The 25,884-nt window shown below is 33.1% G+C and overlaps 1 protein-coding gene across 5 annotated transcripts in view; it reads right to left on the reverse strand.

The window, feature by feature from the left end:
• MKLN1 (muskelin 1) overlaps positions 1-25,884 on the reverse strand; it is a 178,216-nt gene that overhangs the window by 90,742 nt on the left and 61,590 nt on the right. For all 5 annotated transcript variants that reach the window (XM_024737953.1, XM_024737950.1, XM_024737951.1 and 2 more), the window contains exons 3-6: positions 19,754-19,896; positions 18,379-18,467; positions 9,979-10,088; positions 7,112-7,304 (exon numbers count right to left, since the gene is read on the reverse strand). In XM_024737953.1, the coding sequence (XP_024593721.1) occupies positions 7,112-7,304; positions 9,979-10,088; positions 18,379-18,467; positions 19,754-19,896 (535 nt within the window). The remainder of the gene's footprint in view (positions 1-7,111; positions 7,305-9,978; positions 10,089-18,378; positions 18,468-19,753; positions 19,897-25,884) is intronic.

Raw genomic sequence — 25,884 nt, forward strand, 5'->3', positions numbered from 1 at the left:
TCAAATAGTAGTGAAGAGCAAAAAAATTAGTAAATATTTGGGTAAAATTAATGGACACTGTATAAAACAAGAACAGTAATATCTTCTAGGGTCTCTGAATATGGTATCAAAATAAAGAACAACAATAGCATATGAGTTGGAAGGTAAGTAGATGGGAGTTCAAAGTCCACTAAGTCCTTGTACTGATAAATTTTGTTAAGTATGTATATTTGTGGTTATTTATGGACTCACCATAAACAAAATACAGAGTGTGTTACTTCCAAACAAAAAAATGAAAAGATTAAAAAGTTTAAAAAGGTAAGAGACAACAACCAAAAACAAGAAATAAAGGACATGACAAAATATATTAAGTAAAATGGTAGGTTTGAACCCATATATTTACCAGTAATTCAATCATGTAAATGAAATAAATGTTCAAATCAAAAGAAGGCAGAGTTTTTAAAAAACAACTAAATTTACAAGAAATACTTCTTTGAAAAAAGGATACAGAAAGCTTGAAATTAAAAGATGGAAAAAGATATGTAAATATTTACCAAATGAAAGCAGACATATTAATGTAAGACAATTTATAACTTAAGGCAACAACATTAGTAGAGATAAAAACACACTAAAGGTAAAAGATTTCATTCAAAATAAAAGAATTTAAAATTTGTATTCATCTAGAAACACAGCTTCAAAATATACGAAGCAAAAACTGACAGAATTATAAGAGAAAATTCCATAATCATAGTAGAAGTGTTAACACATTTTTCTCAGTAATTGAGAGAATCAGACAGAAAACACTGGTAAAGCAGATTTATGCAACATGATTAGCAAACTGGACCAACCGGACATATATAGAACACTGCAGTAACAACTAAAGAACTGGATTTCTGTCCAAGTGTACCTAGTATGTTTATAAAAATTGAATAAAGTGGGCCATATGGTAAGTCTTATCAAATTTCAAAGAATTGGAATAGTACAAAATATGTACTCTGACCACTATGCATTTATGCCATAAATCAGTAATGAGGAAAAGAGCCAGAAAATCTTTATGTATTTGGAAATTAAAAACTATATTTCTATATAACTATGACTCACAAAAGAGCAATATCATTTCCTAATGAAATTACTGAACTGGACAAAAATGAAAACACTTCATAGCACAACTGAAAAAGAAGAAGGAAATTTATATCCTTAAATGCATATATGGGGAAATAAAGTCTGAAAATTAATAAGCTAAGCATCAATCTCAATAAATTATAAAATGCATATTCATCTCAAAGAGGGAAAGAAGACAACATTAAATAAAGAGCATAAGCCAAGGACATAAAAGTTAACATAAAGAGTCAACAAACCAGAAGTTGGTTCCCTCTAAAGATCACTGAACTTGCTAAGCTTATGGTGAAGGCAATAGATTGGGGGAGCTCCACTGCTTCCCTGGTGGAGCAGCGATTAAGAATCCGCCTGCCAATGCAGGGGGCACGGGTTCGATCCGGGATCCTGGAAGATCTCACATGCCACAGAGCAACTAAGCGCATGTGCCACAACTACTGAGCCTGCGCTCTAGAGCCCGCGAGCCACAACTACTGAAGCCCGCATGCCTAGAGCCCGTGCTCTGCAACAAGAGAAGCCACCGCAATGAGAAGCCCGCGCACCGCAACAAAGAGTAGCCCCGCTCACAGCAACGAACACCCAACACAGCCAAGAATAAATAAATAAAATAAATTTATTTTAAAAAAAGAGAAAGTAATGGATTAGGGAGGGAGAAAGAATTCATAAATAACCAATATAAGGAATGAAAAAAAGACACATCTCAAGAAATTCTACAAACATTAAACAGATAATAAGGGGATATTAGGTACAGTTTCACATCCATAAGCTTGAAATTTTAGATGAAACTGAAACAAACTACTAGAAAAGTGTTATTTGTTAAAGCTCAATCAACCAACCAAACAACTCTGAAGAGTCCTACGAAGTTTCAAGAAACTGAATTGGTAAGCTAAAAATATTCCTGCAAGCAAATCTCAAGCACAGATAGCTCAATGGTAAATTCAACCAAGCATTTAAGAAAGAAATAATTCACATCTTACATTTATTCAGAAAATAGGAAGAAAAGGTTAACTCCTCAACACATTATGTGAAATTAGCCTAATATGATACTAAACCTGAACAGGAAGATATGAGAAAGAAAAGCTACAAGGTCAACCTTACTAACAAAAATAGTTGGAAGAATTCTAACAAAACATTAGTCAATCTAAACCCAAAATAAATTAAAAAAATACATAACAAAGTTAAGTATATATGAGGTTTAACATTAGAAAATCATTTACTATGATTTCATATATTAATAGGGTAGGAAAATCATATCACAAAAGGTAGAGAAAAAGTGGCAAAATCCAATATCCATTTATGACACAAACTCTTAGGAATCTTGGAATCTGATACAGAATCTCCCAAAACCCCAGATCAAAAATATATTTAACAATGAAATGTAAAAAGCATTTCTTCTGGGATCATGAACTACACAGGGTTATCCACTATAATTATGCCATGGCAATCTTTTTCTAAAGATCCTGGCAGAGATTAAACACAAGGGGGAAAAAGTTATCAGGGTTGGAAAGAAAAATGTGTCATTATGCCTAAGTACAGCTGACCCTTGAACAAGACAGGTTGGAACCGCACATGTCCACCTATATGTGGATGTTTTTTCCAATAAATATATTAGAAAATTTTTTGGAGATTTTCAACAGTTTGAAAAAACTCGCAGATGAACCACACAGCCTAGAAATGTCAAGAAAATTAAGAAAAGGTGAGGTAAGTCGTGAATGCATAAAATATGTAGGTACTACTCTATCCATATTTATACAGGCATAAGGTGAGTGCTATTTAATATAAAATTAATAATGTGTTGGTTTTCCTACTGTTTTATAACTTTGCTTTCAAAGAATTACATTACTGTACAGTATGCCCCCCTCCCACCCTCTCTCAACTGGAGAAACTATCAGCCTATCATCAGAGGTAAATAGTTTTTAGAAAATATAACAATGTTTCCAATACTGTATTATAAATACGACTAATACTGTATGCCATAAAAATTTTATAACAATTCATTCATTAGCATAAAGACTAAGCTATTGTGAAGCAATTGTAACAATTACACTAGACTACCGTAAAGCAATCATATTGCTGCTGCTTCATTACCAATGCATGAATTGTTAGACCCGTAAACAAATATTAATTTCTTTTTCCACATTAACTTTCATCTTTGATGTCTAGTGTTAGTAATACATATAATACGTACAGTGTTTTGTATCACTAAGACAATACTGACACAGGTACTGACAATTTATCTTGTAAACAGATAATGTAAACTTACGATATTAATAAACATAGTACACAGTGTAAATGTTTTCTCTTCCTTATGATTTTCTTAATAACATTTTCTTTACTCTAGTTTATTTTATTGTCGGAATACAGTATATATATGTAACATATAAAATATGTGTTAATTGACTGTTCATGTTATTGGTAAGGCTTCCAGTCAACAGTAGGCTACTAGTAGTTAAGTTCTGAGGGAATCAGTTACACGTGGATTTTCAACTGTTCAAGCGGTAGGACAGGGGAGGGAGAGCTGGCGCCCCTAATCCCCACGCTGTTTAAGGGTCAACTGTATTTTAAACTAAATGAAAATGAAAACAACATAGCAAAATTTGTGAGATACAACTAAAGCAGTGCTTACGGGAAATTCTTAACACCAAATGCTTACATTAGAAAAGAAGAATCTCTAATGGCTTCAGCTTTCATATTAAGAAACTAGGAAAAGAAGAGCAAATTAAAACCAAAGTATGTGGAAAAGATACAGAAATCAATGAAATAGAGAGAAAAGATAAAACAAAGAAACCAAGAGCTGTTTTCTTAAAATAAAACTGATAGATCTCTAGCCAGACTACCAAGAAATGAAAGACAAAAATTACCAATATCAAGAACATGATATGACATAAAGGACAATAATGGAATATAAACAACTTTATGCCAGTACATTCATCAATTTAGATGAAATGGGCATATTCCTCAAAAGACACAAACTACCAATATTCCCTCAATAAGAAACAGAATATAAATAGCCCGATATCTATTAACAATACTAAATTTGTAGTTAAAAACCTTGCCACAAAAGTAACTCCAACAAGATTTGAGATCTCAAAAAAATTCTAAGGAGAGGGAAATAGGCCTACCATATAATTAACAACTATGGCATAAACCAAGGTATGGGAAGGGAGAGATACAGGGTGGGGTAGGGCTGGGCAGGAGTGTGGGGTGGAGTAGAGAAAAAAGAAAGGAGGAGGGGAAGAGGGAAGAAGGGAGGGAGAGAGATAAAGACCTCAAGTTTAAACTTTAGGACTACTTTATTAAACTTTAAACTTTATCTCCCCCTTGTCTCACAAAAGCAAACTTTTATTTCACTAACAAATAAGATAAACACTGCAAAGGGAGGTTTTCTTTAAGTATTTTCTGTTCCTGGGTGATTACTTTTGCCTATCATCACTGGATTCTACCTTTTTTCCCTGGCATTGTCAAAGAGGAAGTAGCAATGATTGGTTCAGGCATCACCTCTAATGAAATTAGACGTAAATGCAGGGATGTTTCTAGGCAAATAGGAAGCCTATTAGAGAAATAAATACAGCCCAACACTTTCTTAAAATATAGACCATACTTGGAGAAGAGCATACTAATATACCAAATACACTAAAAGTAGCTTTTGTTTCCTCCACTGTAAGAAATTTGAAAGATGCTTCTGATTCCCTAGACTTTCTTATTTACCAGGCAGGAACTTCTTACCCTTCTCTTCTATGTTTTTAACAGAGCAGAAGCCAAAAAACTTTGCAGTGTTTACTTCCTTATTTGTCCAACAAATCATCATCAGTGAAGTCAGCACCAAACTGAACAACCCTGGAAGGAATGTTTATTAACTAAACACTGTTCCAAGCCAGTGAGGGGTATAAAAAGTATGACTTGGCTGTTAAGTCTCAAGAATAGTTACTATCAATTTTCCTAAACTTGGTTTCTTCCTAGAGTCAGAAGGATAAGTTAAGTCTCTGCAGTAGCAGAGTTGCACATGATGCTAACAGCTTCTCGTAAATGAGTATATTGCTAAAGAGACAAAAACCTGTTTTTAGCTAACTAATTACACAAAATTGCTGGTTGTTCTGTTGTTTACTTTACCTTAACAAAATATTAAATGCCTTAAAGATTTAAAACAAAACAAAACAAAACATAAAATTACTTGTGCCTTCTTCATCCTATAGTTAAAAAATACAGAATTCATTCTCAGAAATGGCATACACACACACACACACACACACACACACACACACACATACTTTCATTAGTGGCATTTTGATGGTTTGGTAAGAGATTATTATATATGTTCCATTTCGGTATACTCCAAAGTATATTCTATTTCAAACGTAGTAATCATTTATTTGCAAGTATCATCATCAATTAAATAAATAGTAACAATATACAAGGCTGAGAGGCATGTTTGTTATTATAACACAATGGAGCTGCAAGCAATTCATTTTGAGTTAACTTTAAATTTATAAACTCAAAGAAGGCAGTACTGGTTCTGTTTAGCTGTAAAATATTCAACCAATATCTGATAAATGAGTAACTAATAATAATAAATGATAGTGATAAGACTAAAATATACGAAAACAGAGCACTGAGAAAGTCTATTATTCTTTATTTCTTTCCATAAAAAGAATAGAATTTCTATACAACTTTGTATCATTCCACAAGTTTCATAATTCAGCATTAAGCTGTTTTCACTCACAATGCTTCTTACTCCAAATCTGTGGGTCTTCTCCTTACACCAACTATTTCTCCAATTCTCTGACTCCAACTTGGTATCCAACCGAGAATCAATTCAATTCTGACACTATCTACCTGGAGTCAGTGTCAGATCTCACAAGTTAAAGGGCTCAGTTCCACAAAACTACTCCCACTTCAGATGCCAATCGCAAATCCCAAGCCACTGGTACTTCTGACCTACCAGCTATAAATTGGGGGTTCCCACAACCCCCACTCAGGTTCGATAATGCTAGAGTAACCACAGATTTCAGGAAAGCCCTTTACTTACTATCACTGGTCTATTATAAAGAATACAAGTCTGAAACAGCCAAATGGAAGAAAGATGTAGGGCAAGGTACAGGGGTGTGTGTGTGTGTGTGTGTGTGTGTGTGTGTGTGTGTGTGCGTGCCCAGACACTAGTCATCTCAGCATACAAAAGACACTCATCACCCTGCAGATCCCAAGGGTTTTAGGAGCTGTGTGCCAGGAAAGAGAAAAGACCAAATATTTACTTTTTATTATACCACAGCACCTACTCTGTTCTTTGTTACTATGAAAGTGTAGGTTTTTTTTAAAGGATGCTACTCTATACAGAAACAACAGAGTTCCTTATTTTAAATAACAAAACATACCAGACCTTAAGTATTCAATTGGTGTCATCCTCCAAAACAATTACTTTGGGAGATTATATTATGTTCCAATATTCACATTTCTTTCAGAGCCAGAATACAGGCTACCCAAGAAAATCAGCAATTATGTAGCATCCACATCACACAGACGATGTTTCCAATATAAATCTCCTCATTCATTATTAACTGTATAATAATAAAATTTTTTGACTTATCCAAGCACTCCTCACCCTCAAATTACACTATTAAAAAAAAATGACAATCTGCTATCAACAAAAATATGTAAAGGAATAGGTCACTGATACTGAAGGTAACATTAAAAGACTTTTTCTAAGTGGTTCAGTACTAATCAATGTTAGCATTTGTAAGTGCATGGTTTTCCAAGATGACAACTTAAATTTAGGTATGTGAGTTCAAGTATGTTACCTTCTTATTTTTCAAGTCTCATTATTACATTATGGACCTGTCTTACATACAATAAGTCCTTAATTCAAAGAGTTAACACCTTTACAGGGTAAAGAGAGGGGGGGAAAAAAGAAAGAAAGAAACTAAGAACTGGCATAAACCTATATTCTTTTAAAACACCTGCTTCTTGTATATACTTAAAATCACCCTAATAACCAATCTAAGTGTACATGTTTATGACATACCATTTACAGCTTTTTCAATCAATTCTTCACAAGCATCAAAATCACCCTTCAGTACCAATTTATCGTGCAGATCTGTTAACATGGGATGTTCCAGGGCAATCTTGGTTTTCTTTTGCAGTGATTCAAAGGCCTCTGTATAGTTATGTTGTCTGAAGTGTTTTAGGCAAAGGCGAATAGCTTCCTGTTCACGGTACTACTGGAACACAAGAGAAGGTATGAAAAGAAGAGATCTGGTTAGTTATTACTGTAGGAAACAATAAGTGATAATTACTAACGTAAAGTGAGCATTTACTAAGCATTAACTAAGTATACTAAGCATAACTAAGCACTGTACTAACCCTGTTCACTAGTATCATTATTATATCCACTATTAAATGGCAAAACTGAAGCTTAGTCAATTGTAATAACTCACCAAAGGTCACAAAGTATATAGCAGAAAGATATTAAAGCGATGAACGTATACGATATATCAGGCATATACTTCATGAAGATAAAAGATATTAAAAGATGAAACCAGGCCTAGTTCTAGAGCCTGAACTTTCAAGAAAAGAACCAGAAAAACTATTTATCAAAGCTTACTTAAGATGGTAAAAATGATAACTTCCAAGGCTTTTACTAATCAGATAACAATGCTGGTACTGAATGCACAGAAACCATTAAATAATATACATAAATGTTTATGCTCTTTGTTCTTGGTTCTTAGTAATAAGTTATTACTTGAATGACAAATATTATCAAATGTTCATAAATTTCAAATTCACAAACAAGTTTTATGATTCAAAATCATCAGAAAGAGACTATTTAAAGTTTTATAATTTTTTTTCTAAACCTAGGCTACCTCATCGATTAAACAGCTAGAAAGTAAAAATCTCAATTAATTACAATCCCAAAAGAAATATTCAATTTACTTAATCTCCCCCCCAAAAGGATGCCAAAGAATGCCAAAAAACAAGCTCATATAAAGAATTTAAAAGAAAATTTAATTCAAGAATATGTTATTTCTACAATTTCCTAAATAAGAATTAATAAAATAAACTGATGACACAGAAGCAGTGCATAATAACCAAGCAAAAATACAATTTACTTGTAAGCCTTACTCTTTAATAGGCAGGAAAATTTACAAGACTTGAAACACTAATTACTTCATAGTCTCTGATTTTTTATTAATAAAAGGTGATCAAAACATTTTTCCTTAAACACTCTAGTTAACTAATATTTTCCTTCATCAAATAACAAAAGAATGATTCTATATCCAAACTAACTTCACATTAATAGTTTCTTATGCTTAGCCTCTAAATAAAGATTTATCCTAACTATCTGGAACCATATTAAACAACAATACCTTTTTATCATGCTGACTTTAGGAGTATGAATCACATCCACATTTTAAATTTTCTATCAGGCTGCATACAGATACATAGTAGGAGAGGATTTATGAAACGAAATTATAATGCTTTGAAAAAGGATTGAAATTCAAAGAGGGTGAAGACTTTAATTTCTAGAGGTTCACAATAAGTAGAGAGAACTTGACAAGTCAATGATTGAACAATTTTAAGTTCTTAAATATAATCTGTCCACAGTGTTGGGGAAAAAAGGTGAAATTTGCAGCTTCCTACAATATCAAGAGATTTGTGAGTATATTAAAGAAGACACATGTACACATCATAGACTAAAGAGAAAAAAAATTTTTAAGTATCAAAAAAGCTTACTCATTATTTTTTTAAGAAGAACCAATAGAATTTAGAAGATTATAAGTATACACTAAGCACTATTATGTGTATAACACTATAAAGGTGATTTTTAATGTTTAAAAATATCATCTCTACCTTGAAAGAATTTACAATATTACAGGTAATCCAAGAATATATAAAAAACATATAGAAAATACAAAAAGCCAGCATCTATTTTAAATTGAATATAACCGAATGCCAAAAATAAATCAAACAGAAAGTTCCTCAATTAAGCTGACCAGAAAAGGGCTGAAATTCTATATAAAATAAACCTTAGGAAGAACCTATATTGCTTCCCAATCGCCTATGAGTTGACAATTCAGCCCTATCTGCAAATAAAGATATCAGGAAATAGTGATTAGACTAAAGCTTTATCATTCCCCTAACAAGAAATAGTCCTCCCCCCACAAAAACATAGCCAAAAGAGTCAAATAGATATACATCAGAAACAAAGGTGAAGCATTAAAGGTGTTCAAAAAAATCAAAGACCTATTACTTAATCATTTAAATTCACATTTTTCAGGCTGCATTTATTGTATAAAATGACCTATGAATAAAATTATTAAATATCACCTTTATACTCCTTATAAGAATAAGATAATATTTATAGAAACTATTTCAAATTTCAGTTAAAAGGAAAAGTAAATATTCCTATTTTACTCAACACAAACACAATGGAGGAATATATAATATAAGCAATCTGGAACCAAAACTACCCCGCTAAAAACTATGTTTAAATGTTTCTATTAATATAGGTTAAAAACAAAATTCAGAGACAGATGGGTATAATAATGTAATAGCAGACTCTGGTGCCAGACTGAGTTGATATACTGCCCTGAGCACTTTACAACTGTGTGGCCTTAGGCAAAATACTTAACCTGTGTTTCACTTCATCACCCGTAAAATATGGATAATAACTGTACCTATCTCATAGAATGGCAATGAGTAAATAAGTGATAAAGAAGCTTAGAACCTGGCAAAACGTAAATGCTTAATAAACGTTGATTAATCTTTATAACTATTATTACTATTCTCAATATTTTAAATTATTCTCAATTAAGAGAAGAGAGTGACACAATTCTCTCTTTATTATAGGCACTTGAAGCATGAAATCAGGATTTTAAAATACAGTCCTACCTTACTATACCAGTTGAGACAGGGTTGTACTACATCGGGATCATCAATGCCACTAAGTTCAACATACCAGATGCTAAAGTTAAAGCTGGGTCCCCACGATAAGAGTGGAACTTTGAGGAGAAAAATAAGAAAGAAAAAGAAAAAAAATTAACATAGTTCAAATAAAACTTTAGCAAAGTAAAATCACTATTCAAACTTATTAGGATTCATTCAACAAATTTACTGAATACTTTCTATATCCCCAGCACTGCACTATTGGGTGCTGGGGCAACAGTAGCAAAAAGAAACATATGATCCATGCCATCATGAGGTTGCTTTAATTATAAAAACACTGAAGATAAACTCAAAGTGGTCATTTATCTATCCCCCAAAAAACAGGACCAGGGTTAGATGATTTAGCAGGTGAATTTTACCAAACCCACAGGAAACAAATACTATATAATTTAAACTGTATCACAGCACAGAAAGAGACTGAAAGTTCAATTACTTATCAAAGTGGCATAACCTGGAAAACAAAACGGGAAGAGAAAGGTTTTAAGGACAATCTCAGCTATGAGTATATATTCAAAATTTTTTAAAATAATAAATTTTTTTAAAAGGCCGAAAAAAGATTCTACCAGATTTTCACTGTAACTAAATAGAGTTCATTCCAGGAATGGAAGGTTTGTTCAACAGGAGCAACATTAATGTAATTCACTATGTTAACAAAGTAAAAGAGAAACACATTTGATTACTTCAACAGATGCTAAGAGCAAACGAATAAAATTTACTTAAAAAAAAAACACCTCAATATATAAGGAATAGAAGGCAAAAGAAAACTTTGTTACCTAGATTTTTTTTTTAAGTATCAAAAACCTCAAAAAAACCCAAAAAACCAAAACCAAAACTAATGGAGAAACATTAAGTATTCACACTCAAGTCAGGAACAAGACAAAGAGGCTCAATATCTGTACTACTCAACGCTATGTGGGAGATCCTAGCTAATGCAACCAGGAAAAAAATTTGCAAATTAAGAAAAAATATTATCACTTGAAGATGGTATAGCTTATCTATCTAAAAGATTCAAGAGATTTAACTGAAAAACTTTTATGCAAGGTAAACATGAAAATCAACTTTCCCTGTATCTAGAAAACCCAACTAGAAAATGTAATGAAAAGTCTCCTTTGTAATAGCAAAAAAAGCTTAAAATATCTTAGAATAAAGTTTAAAATATGCAAGAAAATAAAATTTTAAAACATAAAAATTTTACTTAATATGTTCCTAGATGGGAAAATTCAATTGTAAACATATTAATTCCCCTCAAATTAATTATAAATTTAATGTAGTCTCATAATCCTAATGGTATATATCCAACTTTTTTCTTGACATGTAACCAGACAAGCTGATCTGAAAAAAATCAGTAACACAAAATACCTAAAATAATACAAATAATAAGAAAATAAACATACTAAAAGATACTGTAATTGTAAGTTTGATATTAGCAAAGGAAAACGAAGTAAAATCACTGGAGCAGAAGAGTGTATCCAAAAATCTCTCAAGGATCCAGAGGAATTTAACATAGGATGAAGATAACATTTCATACCAGCAATGACAGGACAGAGTAGAGGTTTTTAACCTGTGATCCATGGGCTCCTGGGGATCCCCACAACCCTTTTAGGATGTCCCATGTGGTCAAAACTATTTTTCATAATAAGACTAGGGCTTTATAGCCTTTTTTTAAAAAAACTGTACTGACATTTGCACTCATGGTGCAAAGGCAATGCTGAATAAAACTGTTGGCATCTTGGTAGTGTCACAAAAAGTAGCATGAAAGTGTCCCAGTATTTCTTAATACAGTATGAATTGAACTGTGTTCCTTACCATCACACACCTGCAGTTAAAAAACAAAAAGACAATTCATTTAAGAATGTCTCTGATGATGTGTAAGAATAAATTTTAATAAATTCCTATCATTAAGTACACATCACTTTAATATTCTGTGTGATACAATGGAAAGTACACATAAAGTACTTTTGCTGCATACCAAAGCATGAAGGCTGTCTCAAGAAAAAGAACCTGTGTAAGCTGAGTTGTGAGCTGAAATAACCACTGAAACAGCCCTTAAAAGAAAAACTGACAATCTATGATTATTTAGATTTGGGTATTTGACAGATGTTTACCTGTCATTTCAAGGATAACAAATGACAGTTTTCTTGCCAAGGATAAAATTCAAACTTTTGAGGAAAAATTAGAATTTTGGGAAATTAGTATTCACCATTGTGAACTTAGCTACTACCCAGTACTTTTCTGATGAGACTGGTGGTGATAATAACGTTGTGATTTTTAAAAAAATATTATATAATGAAATGTTCCAACATCTGAAAGATGTGCATAACTTAGGGAATCATATTTTCTAAATGACCAATAAATGATTTTACAAAACCATGCATGGATGAGAGACTGATTCAAAGTACAAAACAGGCCAATGGATTTTAATATAACATTGACATGGTTCAGGCTGAGTAATGCAACTACCTTTAAGAAACTAACACTTGCCAATTTTTGATTAAGTATCAAAACAGAATATCCACAATATCTGATATCAGGTCAGCTTATTTCCAAGTCCACTGCTCTTTTCTAGCATATCAGACTCAGTGAAGAGCTAAGATGTACTAAGTCAGATGCTTTTCTATTCTGTCCTCTAAAGGAAGCTGTGTGAGTCAAGACAGAAGCAACAGGAACCAGTCATTAGGATATATGCAGGACTCCTGGGATGTTTAACATGGCCTTCAGTTTATATGTGCAAACAACACAAATTTCAAAAAGGTTTATACCAACGAATACTGAATTATCATCACTGTTTTGGTGTTCATTTCTTCATGTAGCAGTACCATTTAAAAAGTGTACTACTATATCACTGCAATAACCATTAAGTAATATAAAAGTCAGAATAAAACAGGATTCGAAACTCAAGGCCCCAAGAACACAGTCTATAACTGTGACCAGAGACATATAACATTAGTTAGTGATCTGAAATCCATTCTCAAGTTCCAGGTCCAAGTTCAATAAAATTAGGAGGAAAAAAAATCTTCCTACTATATCTATTCAAGAAAGTAAAACGTTCTTTTATTAAATCCTTTGAAGCAATTGTGGGAGGGAGGTTAAGTAGGCAGTCATCTCACAAGATCATATATTAGATGAATGAAGACTATAGTTAATTTTTAACAGACTGAAGGCATATATACAGAATGAGCAGAATGATATACACCCATTTCAAATTTTACCAATGATTTTTGATGGCATTAACAACACTAATACTGCATATTAGACATACTCCATATTATATATCAGAAACCTAAATGTGAATTGGAGCTCCAAGCACACCTTCTTCGCTCCCTAATGAAAGATGCCTTTGCTCTCACCTCAAAAAAAAAAGATTAGAAACTCCTAATACACATCCCAAGGCTAAGAGCTTGTACCCTAAGAATTCAACCATCAGTTTTTCCAATGGGATAATCAGACAAGGACATGATCAGGATCAGTACCTCTCATACGTTTTCCATAAAATGGCATGCATAGAAAATGATAAGATATTTAGTACACAAGCATACTAGGCTGCAGGATTTGGCGACTGTATGATTGGTGGGGGTCAACATCTCAACACAATTAAACATATATGTGGTTCATTCAATATGCTTTGGTATTATCACTTGGGAAGCTACTGTCTAGACAGCTAAACAGCTCTTAGAAGATGCTAGTACTTTTAAGATCAGCTTCTGGAAGATCTTAAAAATTTAAGATTAACCACTCTGAAAGAGTGCATCTATTCTACTTACAGATTAATAAGTACACAAAGCACTTAGCACAGTAACTGGCACATGGTAAGTGCTCAATAAATGTTAGCTATTATTATTAGCTCTTATTACTATATTAATTTTCTTCCTTTTTAAATTTATTTTTTTATTGGAGTATAACTGCTTTACAATGTTGTGTTAGTTTCTGCTGTACAATGAATACACTGTATGTATACCTATATCCCCTCCCTCTTGCACCTCCCTCCCTGCCCCCCATCCCACCCATCTAGGTCATCACAGAGCACTGAGCTGAGCTTCCTGTGCTTTATATTTATAGCATGTTCCCACTAGCTATAATTTTAAAATGTTACCTTTCCATATGCTCTCATGAAGGCCACCATCAGGGCACCTTCCCGCCGCCCCACCCCTACCCCCGCCCCCAGAAGACAGGGTAGTCATCCAGCCAAAGCTTCTCTGAAGCTCCCACACCCATCCAGGCTGCAAAAATCCAAAAAATTCATAGAAATCCAAGTCATCCCTCTACCAAAAACCAGGACTCCTCCAGAATCCTTCCAAGAATCAGTACCTCCTTCTGCCTTCAAATCACTTTCTTATTTCCTGATATAACTGTTATCTTGGCTATGAATCAAGATATAAACCTTTCTAGTCATCTATAACCAGTACTCTCATGCCATTCAACTTTATGTTTTCAGTCATCTGATCTAATCTCCAACTGAAGTTTTCCCTTCCAAACCCTTAACCTGCTCTCTTGAATCTGGCCTCCCAATCAACAACTCTCCTTCTTTACTAAATTTTCTTTTTACTTACAAACCTTACCCAAAACCAAGCTTCTTCCTAAGGCCAACTCTCAACTTCCACACTAAACCCTATCAAAGATTTCACTCCAGCATGGGCTCTTTGGCTTTTTTGTGTGGTGAACCCCCTTTGGCTATTCAGTGAACCCTGTGACTCAATCCCTCTCAGATTTAAATGTAAAATGAAAAATACATAAGATTATAGAGTAAGCAAACTGTATTGAAATATAGTTTTAAAAATAATGAAGATACAAAATTATGATATAGAAATATATATTTTTTTATTAACACATTAGATAAGAAGATCTAGTGGCAGGTCTAATAATTATCATAATTTCAAAGTTATGATGATATTTGCCATGGTGTAATGTGATGGGAAATATTTATAACTTCTATCTGTGACAAGTCACAGGTATTGCTAATACTATGAGTTATTGCCTATATTCATAATTGAAAGAAATGCTCAGTACATTTGTTAGAGGTTAGACACCATAAAGATGTAACTTTTCCTCCATTAAGTTCACACAGCCATTGATTAATCCCTATAAATTTCTGAACAATAAACTCAAAAAGTATATATACGATGTCTCTAGTGAGGCAAGCAGTTTGCTTGTTGCTTCTGAAATCTGAGGAGGCTGAAGACAGCTGCTATCCCCTAGGATTTTACAATCTACCTGAGGAAACAAAACTTACATATATCACACAGTAAAAGAACTCAACATTCGTAAAAAGACTTAAGTTTGTATACCATCTCTACATTCTACTACCTGTAAGGTCTTGGCCTAATCATTTAATTTACCTCTAAACTTCAGTTTCCTCATCTGTAAAGTGAGTGTAATAATACCTATTTCACAGCGTGTTAGGCAGATGCTTCATAAACAATATCTATTATACTACTTTAAAGCAATACAAGCACATATCCAAAAGCATATACCAAATGCTATGTCTTTGATCCATCACTTACTAGCTATGTACCCTGGGACACATCATTTGACTTCTACTCTCATTTTCCTTAACCAAAAAAGGAAAGATTTTTATCTTCCAGTATAGTGCTCAAATGAGATACCACATGTGAAAGCACTTACAAACGCAAAAACCATAAAAACATATAAGAAGTTCTAAATAATGATTGCTGAAATGACATGATGGTTCAAATTATATTTGTGCATGTACTTTTTCTATAGTACTTAAAATACTACATGTAAGAAGGCATGTAATCAAGAGCTCTATGAATATAAATATATAAAAAAGAGACATTCAAAATGAAAATATTTCCTTCATAAATATGATCTTAAATTAAAATTTATAAGACTACCACTCATCCACAAACTACAAAAGAACTCAAGAAAATGTCCAATATAGCTACCTATCCTATCATTAGACAGAGAAAGTATTATCATACTCATTTTATACAAAAGGTAACTTAAGAAAGGAAAGTAAAATTCACTTAAAGGTCAGTTCAGCTATGCTGGCACTGTGGATTATCCACAACAGATCTTAAAAACCTAACCCCTGCCATGCAGTAAAAATGAAGGCTTACTTTCCTTGTTAATTTGTAAACAAACTTACTTAAATTGGGTCTAAGCCAAATTTAATGAATAAGCTATACTCTTTATAAATGCAAATTATCATATTTAGATGTCAGTGCATGATTTGGAGATTATCCGCCATTGAGTTAAGCCTTGCTTCTGTTCCTCTCCATTACTATGAATAACTGAAGGCTGACTATATTTAGAAATTGTGTTGTTTAAGAATAAACTTTTTTTTTTAAATAAAGCAAGATCTTTCAAACATATCATTATACAACATAAATGTGAAGTATTCAAACACATTTTTTCTTTTAAGAAGAATTCCAACAATTTATCCCAGCCAGGTAAACAAGTATCTGTGAAAGAAAGCTACACATCACTTAAGTGTTTTATCGAAATTATTTTTAAAGAAAACATCAAACTAAAAAAACTAGTTTAAAAACATCAAACTAAAAAAAGCCTAACACAGGCTTTAAGTTTCACATTTTCCTTATTTTATTTTAAAAAAACAAAACTTATCAAGAGAATGTGGGGAAAAGGTTGAAAAGCAAAAACAATGCAGACCACTATTAACATTTTTTAACAGAAAAGTGAAAAATATGAAGTTATATAAATATTAATACCCTAAATATCAAATGAGTTAATAAGTGTCTTCAATTATTTGGAAAGCTCTAGTTAACATTTTGCCTGAATACCATAAAACTAACCCACCAGGGTCAAGTAAAACACATCATCATGCCCTACAACTAGAAGGCTGATAGAAAGGGCTGGAAAGAGGTCCAACTTTTTGTTTTCAGGCATCTGAATGTCTAACTGATCCATAAGAGACCTCGGTTGTCCTACAAATTTTTTAAGGGAAGAAACTATTCAAAATCCTTAAACAGACTTTTATTCATAGTTCTAATGAAAAAAAAAGCCAAAAAGAGAACATTTCATTTTGCATGACTAAGCAATTAGAGGTTGAATAAGTACTTCAAAATTATAAAATCTAAATTTACTACATGAAAATATAAGATATTTTCACTGCTTCTACATTTGGAATGTAAGATCATAGAATTGTTCAAGCTATGCAAGAATCTATAAGAAATGGGTGGTCTGCATACTGAGGAAAGAATTACTCATTAGCATGAAAGAAGAAACAATCAAGAATTTATTTTAAAAATCTGCTTGTTCCTAAATTCTCATAGGTAAACAGGATACAGGTTTTTTATTTACAATTAATTATAACAAAAACTATATTTATAAAAGAAAGTAACACACCAAACAGCCCAATGATTCTAAAAATAGTTTCCCCTCTATAAGTAGTCTTTATAGATCTCAGATATTCTTTTCGTCTAATGGAATATTTGACTCAATGAAATGAACAGGCCAACTCTTGATAGACTGGGAAACAATGACTATGGAGCTGGTCCTTCCAAAAGAGGAATTTTCTCCCAAATTAAAACATGGGATTCTGGCCTTTATTATCATTCTTAAAGGGATATGACTCACCTTAATCTCAATTTTAACATAATATTTTCAAAGGTATGAAATATAGATGGAAACTAAAAGAGTCAAGTCCTCAACCTTCCTACCTTCTAACTAATCCATCTTATAGATAAACAAAATAATCCTAAAAACACTAGTTTTGAGGAGGCATTACATATACTTCCTTAACCAAAAACACTTGCTAAATAAACACAATAAATGCTTAGGTAGCATTTTTCAAACATTACTTTGAAACTTATTAATGGGTTATGAAATTAGTTTTATGAGTTTGACCAACATTATCACACACACAAAAAATGAAATATAAAAGAAAAGAATAGAAAATAACCATAATATATGGCCTTAAGGAATACGGCAATATTTGGTTTTAGAACGATGTAACTTCAGAACTGATAAACCTTCCATAAAACAATCAAGGCAATCAAATCCATATATCTCATAAAATGAGAAAGTATTTAGAAAAGGTTCTAAGAAACTTTCAAATGAGAAAGTAGAAAAGGTTCCATTTGAAATAACTGTCACTTAGTTACAGATTTATAGAGTAGCGGGTCAGCCAAATAGTAAACATTTTGGGCTTTGTGGGCTAGGCGGTCTCTTGCAACTACTCAACTTTGCCATGTAGTGCAAAAGCAGACAAAGACACTATGTGAACAAGTGGCATGGCAGTGTTGCCATAAAATTTTATTTTAAAATAAAAACAGGGAACCTGCAGGATTTGGCCTACAGGCTGTCGTTTAGTTTGATGACTGATGGTATAAAGAATTTATTTCTACTCCAGAATGCTGAAAACCTTACCTATTTTAATGAATCGACAAGGAAACATCTGTTCATCAATTTTATGCTTCAAGGTAAATGTTTCTTTGTTATAATCATTCTTTAAGCCACTGTGAAAAAAAATAACGTTATCAAATCTGATTTCATAATTTAGTAAATGCACTAAAACAGAGATTAATATCATACTCTGATTTTAAGGTCAACGAATGCTCAGAATATATGACAGGGACAATGTAACGAAGTAGTTGAACATGAGAATATAGGACAAAACTTGTACATTCACATCAACTGCACTATACTGTATTCTCTTAATTAAATGAGAGCTAATGAAAAAATGTTGTGTTAATTAAAGAATGTGACTACAATACATGAAAATGTGACAAGACCTAGTGTCCCTAATGTATAACTAAATACAATATAAAATATTCAAGCAGTAAGAAGAAAATTTAAAAACAATTCATACTCATATCTTACAACTTAAACAGAGCCAAATATTAGAATCTGTCAAAGAATTAAGTTATTAAATTCTGACTAAGATGCCAATGTTCCTTTTATAGCTGAATAAATTTTCAAAGACAACCTTACTCTGTTGGTTTAATAGCATCCGCTTTATCCTACATAAAAATAAACCCGTATCACTTCTCTACTTAAACAACTTGGGCTGACTCAAGTATTTATGGGAAAGTCACTAACCGTCAGGTTACCTTGTATTCTGACATACTTTCATGACTTAAATCAAATGTAGTCTAGGCGTAATACATACTTATATAAAATATTGTGCTAAAGGGACACACCATGTCACAAATATATCCTAAAACTGCATGGCTTTATTTGTCCACTCCATCTTCTATCCCATTTTTCATCATCTAGAGAGTAAATTAACATTCATTCCTGGTGATCTATGTTGTCAAAACTCAAATTTACTGAGCTCCTTCCAAGAGGTAGGCACCGCAGTAGGTGCAGTCACATACTTTTACTCTGTTTAGTTTCCAATTTATACTAAACTCCCAGAATATTACTTCCAGATTAGGGCACTCAATCTTAATGTTCTGGACAGATTCTATATTTTTACATCAAGGATTACAGCAAAGATTTTTATTATAGCTGAGAAGTATATGTGAAGTCATTAACAATTCAAAAATAAGACTGAAAAACAAGAAGTAGAAAAATACCCCCAAATTTTATTCTTTCTGCTTTGGTAACAATATTAATTAGTATCTGGTGGGAAAAAGCTAACTAAAGCACAATATTAAAATAAGGCACTAGAAATAAAATAGTAGAAATACTCTTTTCTCCTTTGCAAGAAAAAACAAACCATGCAGATTTAGCTACAAAGAGACTAAACTAAGACTGCAGATTGTTTAGAAACTCTTTCCTGCCCATAATCATAACCCACCTGGACAAGAGCTCTGTCATGTTTTCTTCATTCATTCCACCAAAGACTTTAAATTTCTTCAAATTGCAGACATGAGTTTTCTCATATTTTCCAAACGTGATATTCTGGACTATAGCAGGCCTTTCAAGCTTCAGAATCAAGTACTACAAAAAGGAACAACCAAATTATATCCTCCTCCATTTAAAACAAATCGCTAGACAACATGAATAGTTAAAATTTTGGCCAGTCAACTCAAGAACGTGTGTTCATCCTGCCCATCCTACACTGGCAGATTTTTTTATTTTTATTTTTTATGCTAAAGGATAGTATGCAACTGTCAAGCTACCATAACATCACCACTTTCTCCCAGGAAACTACATCATTCTCAACAATGTAGATGAAGGAGGGAAAAAAGGACTAGTGAGATAACTTCTAATCAAGGAATGACATTCAGTAAGATATAACAGACTATGAATAATGAAATAAAACAAAATTAGAATGCAAAAGTAACAATTACATATTCTCACTGACTACACTTCAATAATAAATTCAATGTTCAAAATCAGTGGTAAAATTTTAAACCTAGAAAAAAACAGGTTTACTATTCACCCCTGCCAATTTTATAAATTAAAAAACTCAGATCTACCATAGATATATCTAATATAGTTCAAGTTTTGCTATTATACACAGGATAAAATGGCGTCAGTTCATTAGGGAACACATTTTACATTATGCAGGCTGTCTTCAATAATAAAAATTAAGAAGGAAACTACTGCTTGTCAAATACATCGGGAAAAAGCTATTTAGAAAACAACTCATGTTACATGTTGGAGTGGCTTCATGCTTCATAATAATGGGTAATACTCATGATAAAGGAGAATAGAAAGAAGTTGGTGGTCCCACTTTGTACCATACACAAAAATTAACTCAAAATCTATCAAAAGTGATCCAAGATTGAACCAATACAATCAAACCTAAGACATAAAAGTAAGAGGTAAAACTATAAAACTCTTAAGATGAAAATAGGGGTATATCTTCATGACTCTGGATTTGGCAATGGATTCTTAGATATGACTCCAAAGTACAAGCAACAAAATATAAAATAAACTGGACTTCATCAAAATTAAAGTTTTGTGCATCAAAGGACACTATCAAGAAAGTGAGGGCTTCCCTGGTGGTGCAGTGGTTGAGAGTCCGCCTGCCGATGCAGGGGACACAGGTTCATGCCCCAGTCCGGGAGGATCCCACATGCCGCGGAGCGGCTGGGCCCGTGAGCCATGGCCGCTGAGCCTACGCGTCTGGAGCCTGTGCTCCGCAACGGGAGAGGCCAAAACAGTGAGAGGCCCGTGTACCGCAAAAAAAAAAAAAAGAAAGTGAAAAGACAACCTACAGAGGGGGAGAAAATACTTGCAGAAATGTATCTGATGAGGGTTTAGTACCTAGACTATATAAGGAATTTGTACAACAAGAAAAAGACAGACAACCTAATTTAAAAATGGGCAAAGGACCTCAATAGCCCTTACTCCAAAGAAGATAAACAAATGGCCATCAGGCACATGAAAAGGTGTTCAACATCATTAGTCATCAGGAAAATGCAAATCAAAACCACAGTGAAATATAACTTCACACACATTAGGATGGCTATAACCAAAAAAAACAAAATAACAAGTGTTGGCAAGGATGTGAGGAAACCAGAACTCTTATACATGGTGCAGACAATGTGGAACACAGTTTGATGGTTCCTCAAAAAGTTAAACATAGAATTACTACATGACCCAAAAGTTCTACTCCTAGTTAGTTATATAATAAAAATAAATGAAAAAGGTATTCAAACAAACACCTGTACATGAATGTTTCGAGCAGAACTATTCACAATGGCCAAAAGATATATACAACCCAAATGTCCATCAACTGATGAAAGGACAAACAAAAAGAGAGTATGTCTGCACAATGAAATATTATTTAGCCATGAAAAGGAATGCAGTACTGATACATGCTACAACATAGATAAACCTCAAAAACATGTTAAGTGAAAGAGGTCAAATGCAAAAGTCCATATATTTTTATGACTCTATTTACATAAAATATTCAGGTAAATTCATAGACGCAGAAAGCAGGTAAATTCACAGAGGCAGAAAGCAGATTACTGGTTGCCAGGAGCTGGGTTAAGGGTGAAAGGAGAAACTGCTTAATTGGTACCAGGTTTTCTTATGGGGTAATGAAATAACTAGAAGTGATGGCTGTACAACATTGTGAATGTACTAAATGACACTTAACTGTACACTTTAAAATGGTTAGTTTTATGCTATGTGAATTTTACCTCAATAAAATAAAAGAATGAAGCTGGTGGTAACATAAAAGATGATATAATTAATATCTTGTGAGTACTAACTCCCTTGTCTGACAAATTACTCAGATTTTTATGTGTATTATCTCGTTTTAATAGGAGTAGGAGGAACAGGAGTAGTATTTTAATAACAATAATCATCCTCTTCATCCTCATTTTAAAAATTCTGGCTTAGAAAGGCTAAATAACTTACTACAGTTACACAGCTAAAAAACGGCAGAGCTTAGATTAAAAATCAGTCAATCTGCAAAGGAGGCAAGAATATACAATAGAGAAAAAAGACAGTCTCTTCAATAAGTGGTGCTGGGAAAACTGGACGGCTATATGTAAAAGAACCTAAATTTAAGACCGGATACTGTAAAACTCCTGAAAGAAAACATAGGCAGCACACTCTTTGACATAAATCACAGCAGTATCTTTTTTGGATTAATCTCCTACAGTAATGGAAATATAAACAAAAATAAACAAATGGGACCTAATGAAACGTAAAAGCTTTGCACAGCAAAGGAAACCATAAAAAAAACAAAAAGACAATCTACAGAAAGGGAAAAAATATTTACAAACAATGAGACCAACAAGGGGTTAATTTCCAAACAGCTCATACAGCTCAACATAAAAAACCAAACAACCCAACCAAAAACTGCACAGAAGATCTAAATAGACATTTCTCCAAAGAAGACATACAGATGGCCAACAGGCACATGAAAAAATGCTCAACATCTCTAATTACTAGAGAAATACAAATCAAAACTGCAATGAGGTATCACCTCACACTAGTCAGAATGGCCAACATCAAAAAGTCTACAAATAATAAATGCTAGAGAGGGTATGGAGAAAAAGGAATGTTGGTGGGAATGTAAATTGGTACAGCCACTACAGAGAACAGTATGTGGTTCATTACAAAAAATAAAAATAGAGTTACCATATGATCTAGAAATCCCACTCCTGGGCATACATTCGGAGAAAACTATAATTTGAAAAGATACATGCACCTCAGTGTTCATAGCAGCACTATTTACAATAGACAAGACATGGAAGCAACCTCAATGTCCACTGACAGATGAATGGATAAAGATGGGGTGTGTGTGTGTGTGTGTGTGTGTGTGTGTGCGCGCACGTGTATGTGTGTGTATATATATGTAATGAAATATTACACATCCATAATAAAGAATGAAATAATGCCATTTGCAGCAACATGGACAGACCTAGAGATTATCATAAAGTGAAGTAAGCCAGACAAAGACAAATAACATGTTATCCCTTATATGTGGAATCTTAAAAAAAAAATGATACAAATGAACTTATTTACAAAACAGAAACAGACCCACAGACATAGAAAACAAACTTATGGTTACCAAAGGGGAAAGGATGGGGAGGGATAAATTAGGAGTTTGGGATTAACATATACACACTACTATATATAAAATACATAAACAACAAGGACCTACTGTATAGCACAGGGAACTACACTCAATATTTTGTAATAATCTATTAAGGGAAAAGAATCTGAAAAAGAATATATATATAACTGAATCACTGTGCTCTACATCTGAAACTAACACTGTAAATCAACTGTAGTTCAATTAAAAAAATTTTTTTTAATCAATCTGATTTTGTCTGATACTGTTGGTTGGCTGACCCAACCTCCATTCTCAATCCAGTTCTTCCTAGCCACCTTCTGGCCAAAAATAGATACATGGTAAAATTCTGGTCAATGAGATAAGCAGAAGTTTGTTGTGGGATAAGTTTTGCTTTTTGAAACAAATGCTACCTCTTTACTATCTGAACAGTTACAGCTGTAACATCCACTGTGCAACAATGAAGAAAAAGATTAAGAGAATCTCACAGATAGCCATCCCTGAGCCACTCAACTTTCAACAGTAACTGCCTAACTCTAGTTTCCTTCTGTGTGGCAGGGAAAGAGATGGGTGATGGCGGGAAAGAAACTATTTGTTTAACCCACTGTTATAGGACCTTCTATTATTTGGTGCTAAAAGCATTCCTACTGATTCACTAACCCCACAGTCAAAACTTTATTTAATGACTACACAATAACAACTGTTTAGGTTTATATGAGGTTTACATTCTAAGCAGCTATTAAGATTTCTTTACTATAGAAATTGCCATAGGAAAATTGAGATTGCTATTCTTAAGTTATTAATCCTTTTTATCCATATCAAATTAATAGGTACGGTAATATGATTTTTGGTAACTGAGTTTCTTAAGAATACAGCTGTATATTAGAGAACAGACTACACAGCTAGGCAAGGGACTATTTACATCTCTTTGTCTTTCTCATGAACTCCCACTTCCTCCCATCCCTTCCTCCTCCTTTCTCTCTTTGGTCATTCTTTAAAGTCTCAGTTTACAAGTCAGTTTTCTCTGATAACTGGTTAGTTAGATACAATGTTGTAACTAGTAAAAATGGATCTTTATACAATCTGTTCTGTTGTACACCATCCATCATCCCACATACAACACCTCTAAATACAACCGAAAGCATTTGTCTATATAAAATTTTATTTATAACCAAGTAGGATTTTGTTATTAAAAATTACATAAGTAAAATGTAAATTCTCTAACTGAAGTAAAGCACAATGATCTGACAAATACATTTTAGGTAACATTTTTAATGTTTAATCACATTATTGATAAATTTCATAACTTTATTTTTCAAACTCTTGGGCATCAATGCTGAGTACTGTTACTACTAAACAGTGTTATCCCATAGTTAAAGAGGTTTCCATGACTTTTAATTTGGAGAAATAACTGCTGTAGATTTAGTAATAGAAACTGTAAAAAAAAAAAAAACTCATTAAGAATGAACATTTTAGAAAAACTATTTTAGATCCTTTATTATCAACCTTTAAATTCTGTATATGTGAATATTAATAAATTAATTTTAAAATAAAACAACGACTCACAATCTCTTTATCAAAGCAGAGGGTAGGCTCATAGAGGATCAAAGAACTATCTATCACATGGTCCTTCATTTAGCCATAGAATTAAGGAAACAATGAAAAAAATTTAATGTTCAAAACTGTTCACAATTTCAGCCCAAAGAGGTTTTTTTCAGCATGAAAAACAGTTTAAAAATCATTTTTAATCATAGGGATGTTAACAATTTATAAGAAATAAAGATGATATAAAGGAGAAATGATGATCTATCAGCATCCATTAGATTAGATGGATCTATCAGCAAAAGTATATCCCAGGAGGTGAGTCTTAAAGGATGAGACAGAGTGCATTAGTTTCCTCAGGCTGCCATAACATATTACAACAAACTTGGTGGTTTAAAACAACGGAAATTTATTCTCTCACAGTTCTGGAGGCCAGAAGTCTGAAATCAAGATGTTAGGAGGACCATGTTCCCTCCAAAGGCTCTAAGAGAGGATCCTTCTTTGTCACTACCCATTATCCAGTGGCTCCTGGTGTTCCTTGCTTGTGGCAGCATAACTCCAATCTCTGCCTCCATCTTCACATGACCTTCTTCCTTGTGTCCCTCTGTATTTTCTCCTTTTCTGTGTCTAATAAAAACACTTGTCATTGGATTTAGGGCTCACCCTAATCCAGGATGATCTCACTCTAAGATCTTTATCTTCATCACATCTGCTAAAACCTATATTTCAAATAAGGTTACATTCTGAGGTTGCACATATCTGTTTCGGGAGGGAGGGGCACTAATAACCTACTACACAGAGCTAGGCAGGCAAAAAGGCTTATGAAAAATGAGTTATCGGGCTTCCCTGGTGGCGTAGTGGTTGAGAGTCCGCCTGCCGATGCAGGGGACACGGGTTCGTGCCCC

The sequence above is a fragment of the Neophocaena asiaeorientalis genome, unplaced genomic scaffold (assembly GCF_003031525.2).
Source record: "Neophocaena asiaeorientalis asiaeorientalis breed wild unplaced genomic scaffold, Neophocaena_asiaeorientalis_V1.1 scaffold364, whole genome shotgun sequence".
Taxonomy (NCBI): Eukaryota; Metazoa; Chordata; class Mammalia; order Artiodactyla; family Phocoenidae; genus Neophocaena; species Neophocaena asiaeorientalis.